Genomic DNA, 13,074 nt, shown 5'->3' with positions numbered 1-13,074 from the left:
GCTCTTACCACGTGTGCGTTACCAAAGAGTCAGAGGAAAGTGATAATACTGTTGTGCCACCATCATTAATTTTTTTCTGAGAAAACAAAGACAAAATTCACCTTTCAACAAAAACCGATTCCTCTCCAAAGCCTCAGGTTGAAGGGAGAGAAATAAACGTAAAAGGAAGGTTCTTTCATCAGTAATCTAACTTGGTTATTAAGAAATAAAAGGTGCATTCATCCAAGAAAGAAGCAGTGGCTAAAGTTCACAGAAAGATATATTTTTTCATCATATTCATTAAAGAATCCTGGTTCTTCGCTTTTTACATTGTGCAAAATTCAAAAGAAGAACAGAACACAAAAGAACAGTTCACTGTTGGGATACAAAATACACCAACGTTAGATGAGAGAAGACATTTCTCCAACCAGAATTTGTCAGAATCACTGGCTGGTAATTACTGTTATATATCCTGGATGGGTACTTCAAAATTCAGGTCAAGATCAGCCGTTAGCTTAGCATTAAGAAGTAACAGAAAAGCTAGTCCCGCTTCATCCATTTCATCTGCTCTGAATCCTGAGAAATGTCTCACCTCTGGAGGAACAGGCACCATTTTCTCTACAGCGCCTCAACAATCAATAGTGGAATGCAGCCGCAGGACATTCTGAAGGAACAACATCTTCTATAAAAACCTCCCTGAGCTCAAGCTTCGCTCTCCCTGGCTGGAAATGAGAATAGGAAAATCACAATCTGGGTGTCACTGCGGAAAGGCGAAGGGAAATGAAAAAGTCTAAAAGCAGACTTTTTCTTTAATCCACTTGTGACTCGGCGTGCTTCGTGATACGGCACGTTAATCCGTCAGGCTGACACCGCAAAGACGAGCAACTGGTAAAACCCGAGTACGAAGGTGTACACTGTACATGTACTGGTGTTGAATCGATGTTGGCGTGTTTTTTCAGCAGGTTTGGTGTGGTGCCGCATGCCTTTTTACCTGACCTCACTTTGGAGTTTGAGGCGTTCCAGGTGTGTGCACCGCAGTTGACTGCCTGTGCTTGGTATATCAAAGGACTCATTTCCCAATCAACTCCACACTCCAGCAGTCTGAAGTGCACAGAGCTCCCAGGAGGACAGCGGTCTCTGCAGATGTTGGCCCTGGCACATCTACAGTCTGTGCTGGTGATTACGTTGTTCAAAGTCACATTAGAGTTCTTGAGCGTTCACATTTGGTCACGGCTGCGGAGAAATCTGCTGCTAGCTAGCTTTAAATCACACCAACGGTTCTATATATCAGATCAGTTGCAGTATTGTCCAAGTGACTTAGAAATACAGTATTGAAAAAAATATATGGCAACGATTCTCAAATTGTGTAAAAACAAACAAACAAACAAAAAAAAACTAAAAAATATTGTTTTGGAATCAGATTCCAACAGGTTCCGCTAAAACTAGCCCAATAACCATCCGTGGTACAATCATTATTAATTGTGTTGTGCGTCACCTTGTGTTACAACGTGCTGTAAAGAGCCAGATATGTTAGCTGTTATGCTAATGGTTTAGCCTAGCCATGTGACGGCGGAGTTAAATGACTGAAATCTTGAACTTATCGATCTAATAGACTTTGAAAATCTCCTCAACAAGCATGATAATATTTGTATGTCTGGGAACACCAATCACATCCAGATGTCTGGCCATCTGCAGAGACGGTGTTTTGCACACACTGCTGACGACGACACGAATTATGACAGATGTAAACCTTTCCGTACGAGGCCGTTAAGTTTGATGTTCTAGGTTTATCCGATCTTTTATCCGGAGCAGATTGTTCCTGGCGTTTCTGTGTTATTTTCTTTTCATATTTCACACTTTTACACACGGCCCCAGTCCTTCCACATATGAACTCCATGTGTAATTTCTCGACATCTCTGTCATCTCTGCCGTTACTGCTTCAAAGAGCACAATCCACCGCTAGTTTGGAACGGCGCTACAAAGCAACGCGGGGAAGTATGCCAGGCAGAAATTGCAATAAATGGTGGAAAAGGCACTGATGTCAAAAGTCTGTTTATGACCTCTTTATTTCTTAACTCCCTTCCCTCTCTCACCCTCACTCACTTTATGACCTCTTTATTTCTTAACTCCCTCTCTCACCCTCACTCACTCATTCACTCCCATTCTCTGACACACATTCACACACACAAGCACCCTTTTGGTGCACTTCACACTGACACAATGGCCCCTTACTCTTACAATTATCAACAAATTCCTAATCCCTATTCTTATTTTGACTCTAATCTAATGCTATTTTTTGCCCAGCTGCAAACAAAATCTTGAACCTCGAAGAACTCCCTCATTCTGTGAGAATCTGAAAAATGTCCCCCAAACAAAAGCATATATTTTTTTGTCCACACAAGTATAGCTGCATCAGAGAAAAGCACAGACGTGTTCCAGGGCTGGAGGGCTGACTAATGTCATATAATCTGTCTAGGTCCATTCAGGTGCACTTAAGCCAAAAGTGAACGGACGAGGGGAAAAGAACAATCCTGTTGAAAAGCCGTTCATTCATTGTGTCCTTGAATAGAGACACAAGGTGGACCAGGGCCCAACGCTGCAGTGATGGAGCCAGTCAAGCAGAGAGCTTTTCCCCCTTCTCCTCAATGGCTGTAATCAGAGTACCCTCCCCACGATACGTCCTCCTCTCTTTCTAGCCTTTTCTCTCCCTTTTTCCCAGACGCACACACACCAACACACCGGCACGTTGTCGCCTCAGCGGCTCATGTTAGAGCTGATTGACTTTTCCAGCCACGAAAAGATGTGTGATGACGCAGCGGGGGAACATTATTTGTCCCCCGTAAGAATGGAAATGTCCTCTTCTGCCATTCTGATTTGGCAGATCTGTTCTCTGAATGAAAGGTCCCATTCCTCCCACCTCCTCTCCCGTCCACCTCTGTCTCCCCTGCACTTGCTCGTTGCCTGTTGTTTTTGTTCCTATTCTTGGGGCATAAATACTGGAACTTGGTGTAATCCACTTTATGAGATGACTAAACTAATTCCAGAGAATATTCTCAAGAGCATCGCGTGCTGCACTGCAGCACCATCTATGAGAACATCTTTCTCCACATCGTCTTGTTTCTGTTTGAAAGCGGTCCAGGCTGGGAGGAGGAGGGGGAGAAAGGAGAGATAAAAAGGAATGACAAAAGGAGAGGCAGTGGAGCAAAGGAAGAACAAAAAAAAAAGAAATATCCTTTCAAGCTCTGTCAGAAACGGCACATTTGAATTGTACAGTAGCAGTTCATAGAGGGAGAGGCAGTGCTCCGAGAGAGCTGCAGTAAATATGATACGGAATTATGGAGTCTGTGATGAAAACACACACGCACACAGCAACGTGCACAACACACCAACACACAGTCCTTTAGTTTGTTAATTAACATGAAGTGTATTTATATATATATACGTACATATATATGTATAAATACACACATACAGTATGTATATGTACACTACTATATGTGTACTACTTACATACACAAATGCATATATAGTATATATTTATATTTATACATATACACATACACAGATACATATATTGTATATATATACATATATGTACGTATATATATGTATATATATATTCAGGTTTTCTGCTTCGGCACAGATTTAGAGCTGTTGAAATGCAAAACAGTTTAGTCGTAGAAACAACTTTACGACTAGCAAAAGAGCTTGTATGCTAATGTAGCAGAATCTATTGATTTTAAATAACAATGTTATAAATGACAGTAGTGTTGGGATTGGATCAGGTCCGGCAGTTCCGGAGTCGTGACGATATCTGAAAAGGAGGAATTCATTTCAGCTCTGAATGCAGCCCAGAGACCAGTAAAATTGCACATTGTCCGGCTGATCTATAGGGAAGCATATATATATATATATATATATGCACCTGCAGCGAGGGGTTAATCAGGGCATTAACGCTGATGCGCACTTTACTGCCCTTCGTCGAATCGTCAGGGAAATATAGTTTTGATCTTTTCAGATTTCTGCTTAAACAAGTAAAAAAAAAGGGCATTTGTCTTGGAAACCACACGAACGGCGCGTGTGCAGTTTGCTTGGTAAGCACTTTGTGGTTATAATAATACATTATTGATCAAGTCAGCGAGCGTCCTGTGAAGACAGAGGGAGCAGCGGAGGACGATGAAGCTGTCAATGAAGCCTTCAATCAGTGGATGCACAGCAGGAGAGCTGGGGTGAAGCAGATGGCGATGACTATTGATCCAACACATGCACAGATACTTCCAATGACTAACGGCTCAATAGCAGACCATTACAAAAATAAAACCTCAATGTTTGTGTATTTGTCTGCAGGGGGCGCTGATACTGGAGTTAAGCACGCCGTGTTAATCCCAGCTATAGAGAAAAACCGCACACACTTGAACCGACGACGACGCCAACAACAACAACAACAACAACAACAACAAAAACAACACATCCCTTTCTGTACAATTTATTTACAAAATGTATTAAAATTCTGTATGTACAGCGCCTCATTCAGGAGGTTCAGAAGATGATGATCATGGTCTTTTGTTCCCACTACTTCGCCTGGTGATTCTTTGTTTCGGCTTAAGGTGTGGTTTACATAAAAAAAAAAAAAAAAAGAAATAAAGTAAAATTAATAAGTGAATCTGAATTACAAAAGAGTAATCAGGTCAGGGATTTTTCTAAAAAGTTAACCTATGGTCGAGGTTTGTGAGGAGCAGCGCTCGTCAAGCATCGCGTAATCCACATGCAATTTCTTATAGAAAAGAAATGAATAAAAGAGCGGGAAACCATCTTTTTTATTGTGTAATATAAATAATTCTCATTTAGCTAAATGTACACAGTTTTTCTTCTCTTTAAATATTCTTTTTTTTGTTTGTTTTAAATATATAAAACTATCTGACCATAGTTTCAGGTTATGGTTACGCAGATTGCTCCCCATGGAATCACAGTCTTTTCAGGAGGAAATTATCACAGCAGTCATTGAAATGTGCTAAGTGTCAGGACCCCCCCACCCCGCTCCGTATAACCTGTAACAAATCTATTTTCCCTTGTAGTCATAGTCAGTATATTTTCCATTTAACTAAGTGAAGTCACCAAACACTGAAATGCTCATGAAGGAAATTAAAAGCACAGCTCATCGTAAAATGTGCAGTTGTAAAAGGAAACATTAAGGTAATCCAAAAATACTACCGTTTAAAAGCCATTACTGTTATCCCTTAATTGGATTGCAGTTCATCTACAGTTGAATTCATGTTGTTTTTGTGTTTTTTTTGTTTTGTTTTTTGTTCTCATGTACAGAAGACTTCAGGGAAATTCTCAGCCGACGTCCGTGAGTCGTTTTGATATTTTACAAACAATATGAATTAACTTGACTTGTCATGATTTTCTCTCTTTTTTTGTTTTAAACCAAGCATGATTCTCATCTTTATACACAATTCGTCATACAAAACACACTCTTGGCAGTATTGGAAGTGCGAAATATGACCTGGCTGTGGAGTGCGCAAAAAGCCCAACCAGATCATCTTCTCATCTTCATGAGTCCCGTGGAACCTTCAGGAGACAGTGGCAGCAGCACCAGAGTTTGGAGTACAAACAACACACTCTCGGTCATTTTTTTTGGGCTGAAATGTCTTCGTTTCACACAAATGAGGTCACCTCCGAGGTCACCGTGAGGGACTTACAGCAGTATAAAAGCTGTGGTCGAATAACCGGTGTGTTACAGTGCACTGAGCGGATCTCATAAACGTATGTGGACACATGTGGCCAGGTCGGCGAAAATGAGGCAGCTGGAGGACGATGCGCGATTTGATCGGCGCAGATTTCAAGAAACCAATTGGACGCTTGTCCCTTAAGATTTGTCGTCGTTCTGGCACTTCAAAATGTGCTTAGGGTTGCAAATGATGGCTTTAGTTTCTGTCGTTCATATATATGTATACATGTACATGTAGGTGTATATGTACATATATAAATATACGGTGAAATCACTGCACCATTCTTCTGTTTCGTATGAGTCTCAAGCAAAGAAAAAGCAACATCACTGTGAATGAGTTGCGTTGGTTTGGACACAGAGTTCCATAAGGCACTGAGAGGAAGGAACCGCAATCGGTTCTTCACGTGACCAGTCCAGTCGTGTCATCATTGCAGATTATCATGCTGTGTCAACATACAAAGGATTTGGCTCTGGAACTTAATCCCCCGTGATCTTGTCCTTCAGTACTGTATATGTTTAGTCACAGTCGTAAGGACCAATCAAAGTGTTGCCACAACCTGTGTCGACAAAGGGAGAGGAGACAATCGTGGTCAGGTGTGCGGCTGGGAACATGAAATCTGAAATTGGACAGACAACATTCAGTGATGTGGTGACTTTCCATGTTAGGATGAACATGGTATAAGATGGTATCATTTCTAAGGATTTCCTAATTTGAAGAACTAAGACATCTCTTACACAAACGTGATAGATGCAAAAAAAAAAGCTTGAAACGCCTCCAACAAGACAACAATGATCATCACAAACAGCGGCTTCCAACAAGACAACAATGATCATCACAAACTGCGGCTTCACAACAACAACAACAACAAGGTATGACTATCGCAGAACATGTCTCCTCGTTCTGCGGGGGTTTCCGTCTACTTACCTCTAGATCTTTACGCTCTCGGTTCCGTACACATTGTAGCCTTCTCTGTATGTGGCAAAGTTCTGGGTGTTGGTCGGGGGAGCAGGCTTAAAATTTTGGGCATTCTTGGCCAATTTCAGCCGTTTGGTTTCTTGTCGTGATTTATAACAGAACTCTATCAGAGCCACCATCATGGCCAGCCCTAGCCCTCCAACCAGAATATAGAAGACACCCGCCACATTGCTCAGACTGAGAGCACTTGTCTTGTCCTGAGGGAAAGTACAAACGGAGTTAAGGGACGTGCAGTGGAGCCAGGTCTACAGAAGAAAACACAGCCTATGTCCTACACACTGAACCTCACAAACTGTGGCCTCACTGTCAGATGTAAAAACGCTAAAAACTAATGCTACAAAATGTTGAAGGCTACAAAGTACTGCTAGAAACATTCACTTTACGTGCAGTCTGTCTAAATTCTACTACTCTAAATATCCTGTTTACTGATATATTCAAACAATCTTTTCTATTTTTATAAAAAAAAATTCCAACTTTCATTACTCTGTCTGCTGGTGAATGTAGACTTGACACTTCCCTGAACTAAATCTTATGTCTCTTCTTGACCATGTTAGGAAGCTGGTCAGTATCGCGTAGGTCAACAGCTCTGAAAATCCCTATCATTTTTTTTTGTCAAAAATATCATCTTTCAGACATGTACGTATAACTCTAATGGCAACATTGTCATACAGTACAGTCAAATCCATAATAGATGAATGATAGCTCTACTAAAGAATCACTACTGATCCAACCATTTTGCTGCTGCTTATCTACCAAACATATTCATTAAAAATTTGTTCATTAGAGTTTTACTATTTGCAGTTTAACCCTATGAGTGAGGAGATGTCGCCGCACCGCGCTGCTCCGCCCACCATGACCTGCTGCTGCGTCTCAGAGGGTTAAATAGTGGGTTTATTACATTCCTCAACTTCCCGCGATGTGCAAACACAGCCTCGGAGTTCTATTTCTCGTGAAGGACACCCTACGGTACACTCGCTGCTCGGAGATGTTGGATTTGAATAACTCTTCACGGCCATGAGGCTTTGCTCGTTCGTCACACCGCGGGAGGTTAGGGAACCTAATAGACGCATCTGGGTGCAAGCTAGTAACAACACAAATAAATCAAATTTTCATTAAGTGTTTGGTAAATAGAAACAGTAGCATAATGGTCAGAGTATCATGGATGTCAAGAGTGAAAATGAGCAAAAATAGCATTGATCATCAACTTTAACTGTTGTGATTGAGTAGGAATGGTGCATCTGAAAAGGCACTCTGGGTAAATCCCCCTTAATGTTATCATTACTCTTTTTTTTACAAAACATTTATTTTTACTGCATCAAAAGAAACGTATTCAGTTATACAAAAGAAAAAAGTTAGTCAGGGAAACAGTGCCATCTTTGTGCCACACAATTAACTGGATTACAGTCGGTGGCAAAAAATTAAAAATAAAAAAAATACAAAGGAAAGATAGAAAAAAATGTGTAGCAAATGAAAAAATGTATTCTATAAATGTTAGAAAAGAGAATTTGTCTTGCATATGAACAGTACGTCAAAATGCAATTTGGAATCAGTACAAAAGACCTGCAGCGACTGACCTTACTTCCAGAGTCCTTGGTTCCACATTCACCCTTATCGTACCACCATTTGTTTTTCAGCTTGTCTAAGATGCCTTGTTCACTGAGTTTCAATACTGCAAGGTTTACAGGAGTTCTTCACGTGGGAAATAACATAAATAACATTATATTATGTTATTTTATGTTATTCAACTTTTAAACTACTACATACTTAACAAAGCGATAAAGCAGGGCCCCTGGCTACGTCAACATCACAGAGAGCAGGCATTCTACCTATTACCTTCGTAACCCCTAGTCTAATGCCAGGGCCTACCCGTATCGCTTTGAGTAATCGGCAGACGCTGTTAGCAGGTGACGAGCAGGTACAGAAACGTACAGGCTGCAAGTCTGTAAAAATAATTAGGGACTAAGGGCTTATCATTTTTTGGGGGGGAGGGTAAGTGGGGGCAGACACAGGCTTTTCTGAACAGCTTTAAACACAGTTAAAAAAAACAGAGTTCTCTACTAACTTTCCCAAAGTTAAACACCTAACCTTCCTCGTCTTCTAAACCATGCATCATAGCAGGTCTCACTACTGTCTAATAAAACTTCCTTTTTCAACATTCCTGTTATTCTTCTATCACACATCACCCCTGACTCTCATCTCCATCCATTCCACCCTGCCTTCACCCTCTTCTTTACCACTTTTGTGCACTCTACATTTCCCGGGACAGTTGACCATAGGTTTTCAAACTCATCGATCTTTACTACCTCTACTCCTGGTAGCTTTATTGTCTCACTCGCCTCAGTCTTGTTTACATGTATTCTGGCTGAAGTAAACCTCCACCTCTTCAGGTTTCCTTTCTCCAGAGATGTCAGTGTCATCTGCAAACAATATAGTTTTTTTAAAAATTTTTTTATCCTTTTCAAGATGGGGGCAGCAGGAACTGCAGTATCCAGAGAGCAGGGATCAAACCAGCCAGGAACTCAACATGGGCCATATTTAAATGTAGCTCAGCAAAAAAAAAATAAAAAAAATGTTATCTTCACAAAATGACACTAGCTTAGTGTCAGTTGAGTGTTTCCTAATCAAACCGCTCAGGGTTCCACTCCTCTGTGGACTAATCCCACTCACACACGCCTGTAGCGTCTCTCTCTTCTCTTTCTTGCCGTTTGTTATCGCTAAGTATTCAATCATAACCTACCAATACAGCATGTCAACCTGAATTACTATCATACTCTGGAGTACATAAAGTACTTTAGAGAAGAAAAAACAATCATAGAGCCAGATAAAGATCACATTTTCCAGTGTCAATAAAATCATCAGTCGGGATTCCAGGTCAATCGCTTTGTGAGAGGGAAAGGCGGATTGGTGTCGAGAGAAGAAGTGCATCGATAAATGAGTGACCTGACTTCTCACAGGGAACAATGTTCCCCAAGGGGATCCATGCAATGCATAATGCACTGAAAGGAGATTACACCACTGTATATCCCTCATAGCCAATCTGAAGAAACGGACTGTGAAGACCAGACCATTGTCTTGGCTCAGAGAGACATTGATTAACAATGCAATTACCCCGGAACATGCTCGGTGTCTGAAACTCAATCTAAGCTACACTCTGTTGTGCCTGAGGGCAGAAAAAAGCTGTGTTAACTGTGTGTGAGTGGGTGTGCCTGACACCGTGCACATGGCTATGTGCATCTCCTATTGTCTGTTGGAACACGGTGCTGTGAGTGGAACGGCGCCAAGCGGTGTGCGCTGTTTGGAACGAGAGCAGCTCCAGGCTGCTTTATTCCACCTGATCAGGTCTTTCCACCGAGGCCTAGAGAGTAAAAAAAACAAGCCAGGAACCAGAGGCTAACTGTGAAATACACCTGGACATGCTAAAGATCAGTGGCAGCACCTGAGACGGCTGAATTCACCACAGAGCATCGGTTCAGGGCATGCCAACAGAAACACGTACAAAAGTAAATATTGGTACCAGGTCCAGGTCCCCCTCCCCGTCCCTTCCCCCCGTCAACACATTAAAGCTTCACACAGCTAAAGCTTCTAATGTCCACGGAACTCAACTGAAAACACAACCCGAATCTGAGAAATGTGGAACAAATTAAGGAAAATTATTTCTGGCAAAAACTCTGCAACCTTCTGTGAGGGCCGGACCTGCAAGTACCTGGAATAAACCTACAAACTTCAGAGAAATAACATACAAACTCCATTCAGAACCAGGAATAAACCAATAGACGATTGACTTTTCTTGTAGGAAGGTAAAAGCACTAACCACTCTTCCACCATGTGACCCTGGTTCCCTGTCCAATCAGCCAAAACTAAATGACCTGTCCTACCAAAGACAAAGAAACCAAACTCAAACTTTCTTGGGTGGTAATCTAAACTATATTCCTTGATACTGGATGAACGTTTCTCTGGTTAAGCAGACCAAATCGTCCACAGTTTGATCAGAGCTGTTCAGACGCCTGGTCAGACTGGCACTTGATTTGCTTCTGGTCCTGCCTTCAGGCAGCAGCAGGTGGTTTGGGACGGACAGTTGCTCTGGTTATGGTTGGGTCGTCGTAACAGCCTTGCCGATTACTCTGCACTATGGTACCCGATTTTGGTGACATCGAGGCTGACCTTGGAGTCACCTCCCCCGCTGCCGCACTCTCCCTTGTCGTACCACCATTTGTTTTTCAATTTGTCCAAGAGGCCTTGCTCATTCAGTTTTAAAACTGCCAGGTTAACAGCATTTCTTGAAACGATAAAACATAACTTGTAAGAAAATGCACAAGTCCCTAAAAAAAAATCTGATGCAAAGTACTAACCATCATAAAATAGGTACTGAGACCACCACTGTCAAAGCAGGAGCTTATGCTCAGGGTGATATCTGTTAATCAGACAAATTGTTTTTTTCCTTTTAAAATTTAAAGACTACGCTGTGATAAGAAAGGCTGATATCAAATACAGACAGTGTTAAATCTTGGAAAAGGTGGCATGAAGGGTTACGTAGTTTAAAACTGAAGTGTGCGGGATGGGGACACTTGTCATTGAGAAGAGAAGTAACAACAACAAACATCATGCAATTAACATTCGTCACAAATGGCAGCGCAGCTTTTAAAGGCTAAATTGAAAAACCATTGAACTGTTAAATTAAAAGTGACAACACAACAGTCAGGTAGGACAGCACTAGGGACAGAGGGGGAGATTGAGGGAGAGAGAGAAGGCAACAATAAGAGAGACATAAATATGACGCGAGTCTTAGCTTTAACCTTAAAATCTCTACTGCGTTGACCTACTGCAAGATAGAGTACCTTTAAAACATCTATGAAAAAACATTCAGTGTTACTCTTTAGCCTTTTACGCTTCTTAAATGCATTTTCTACTGTTACCTCTGCGTCCAATAAAAAACAAGAAGAAGAGGAGAGAATGACAACAGAGGACATCAGGGTAGGTGGAATACTATAACAACACGGATGATATTGTTATATTATCCCACCCACCTTAATGCTGAGCCTTTGGGCGTCGCCACACCGTATCCTTTCGAGTCCAGGTTCCCGCCCACTTTCATGGTGTCGCACGGCTTCCGCTGCTCGATGTACTCATTCATGGTGGACTCGAGGAGAAAGGCAAACTTGCCTTTCGACTTTCTTACCCGGGCTACGCCATCGGGCGTGGTCTTAACAAACACCGAGGGTTCGGCAGATTTCATGTACGACCACATCTTCTCGTACACTGCTATTTTGGATCGCTGTGCAGGAGGAGAAAGGGGGAGAAAAGAAGTAGTTTAGAAACCACAGTGTAATCTGTGCCTAATGGAGTTTGGAGGATTTTTGTGCTTAATGATCACGTCCTTAAAATTGCCGTCATGAAGTATTTATAGACATCCTGGAAAGCAGCGGTGTGATATCTGTAAATACTTCCACAAACTACTGCAGAGGAAAGGTTGCCTTTTTTTTAAGATCATGAAGTACAAAAATTTACAAAATCCATTTTTCTTCATTGACATAAATTAACTCACGTAAACAGTACAGTGTGGTGCAGCTTGGAATTGTACACAAGGATAAGAAACAATCAGAGTGAGAAAGTATACGTTGACACAGCACATCAAGTAAAATTAATAAATAAAATAATAAGAATAAGACGTTTAACAACAGACCCAAAGTGCCAGGATTACACAAATTATGGTGTCGTCATGCCAAAGTTGCAACTCTCACACGAGGTGCATTCAGGTACCATTTTTTTTTTATTGTTTGTTTCATTCACTCGTTAAAGCACAAACTCTTCTGTTAATGTGGTTTGTGTTAAAATCAGTTCTTTGCGAAACTGAAACGCTCTGAATTATCCTGTAGAGGGAGATCAGAGGAACAGGTAGAAGTCGGAATCAGAGCGGCGGTTGATGGACTTCATTTAATGCAGAGTCAATTACAGTCATTTAATGATGAATCTACAGAGGGTCTGCACCGAGGGTACGTGCAGAACAGGCAGCAGAAGTGAAGCAGGAAGCGGAAACTGAGACAGGAAACTCAACACCAAGAGACACGTATGAGAGGTTTTTCTTTCTTTCTTTTTTTTTTTTTTAACGGCCCCTGCCTTCAGAATCCTGAGGCTGTTGAACCTGAGAGACACGGGCCTCATCAATCAAATGAGTGTATTTGGATGTATTTTGGCATGAATCTTTCTAATCTCTGAATGGATCCTAATCCAAACACTATGTTTCACTGAGGGCCAGGAAACTGACGATGTGGTTGGCTGGTTTTTAAGAACAGGCCCAATCAAAGCCTCCACTGTTGGCCCAAGGGTTTGCTAATGGGCTACATGAACAAGCTGTTTATAGTCCAACATCTGTCAAAGATGCTTCCCTGAG

The 13,074-nt window shown here is 41.6% G+C and overlaps 1 protein-coding gene across 1 annotated transcript in view; it reads right to left on the bottom strand.

Moving 5' to 3' along the window:
- Nucleotides 1–5,916: 5,916 nt before the first annotated feature.
- gria3b (glutamate receptor, ionotropic, AMPA 3b) overlaps nucleotides 5,917–13,074 on the bottom strand; it is an 84,432-nt gene continuing 77,274 nt past the window's right edge. Inside the window, 4 exon segments of the mRNA XM_008327323.3 lie at nucleotides 5,917–6,267; nucleotides 6,636–6,883; nucleotides 10,848–10,962; nucleotides 11,711–11,958. Of these exon segments, the coding sequence (XP_008325545.1) occupies nucleotides 6,638–6,883; nucleotides 10,848–10,962; nucleotides 11,711–11,958 (609 nt within the window). The 3' untranslated portion in view covers nucleotides 5,917–6,267; nucleotides 6,636–6,637.

The sequence above is a fragment of the Cynoglossus semilaevis genome, chromosome 15 (assembly GCF_000523025.1).
Source record: "Cynoglossus semilaevis isolate Cse_v1.0 chromosome 15, Cse_v1.0, whole genome shotgun sequence".
In the NCBI taxonomy this organism is placed as follows: Eukaryota; Metazoa; Chordata; class Actinopteri; order Pleuronectiformes; family Cynoglossidae; genus Cynoglossus; species Cynoglossus semilaevis.
The sequence above is the reverse complement of the archived record's forward strand: the minus strand, read 5'-3'. Positions and strand labels throughout refer to the sequence as shown.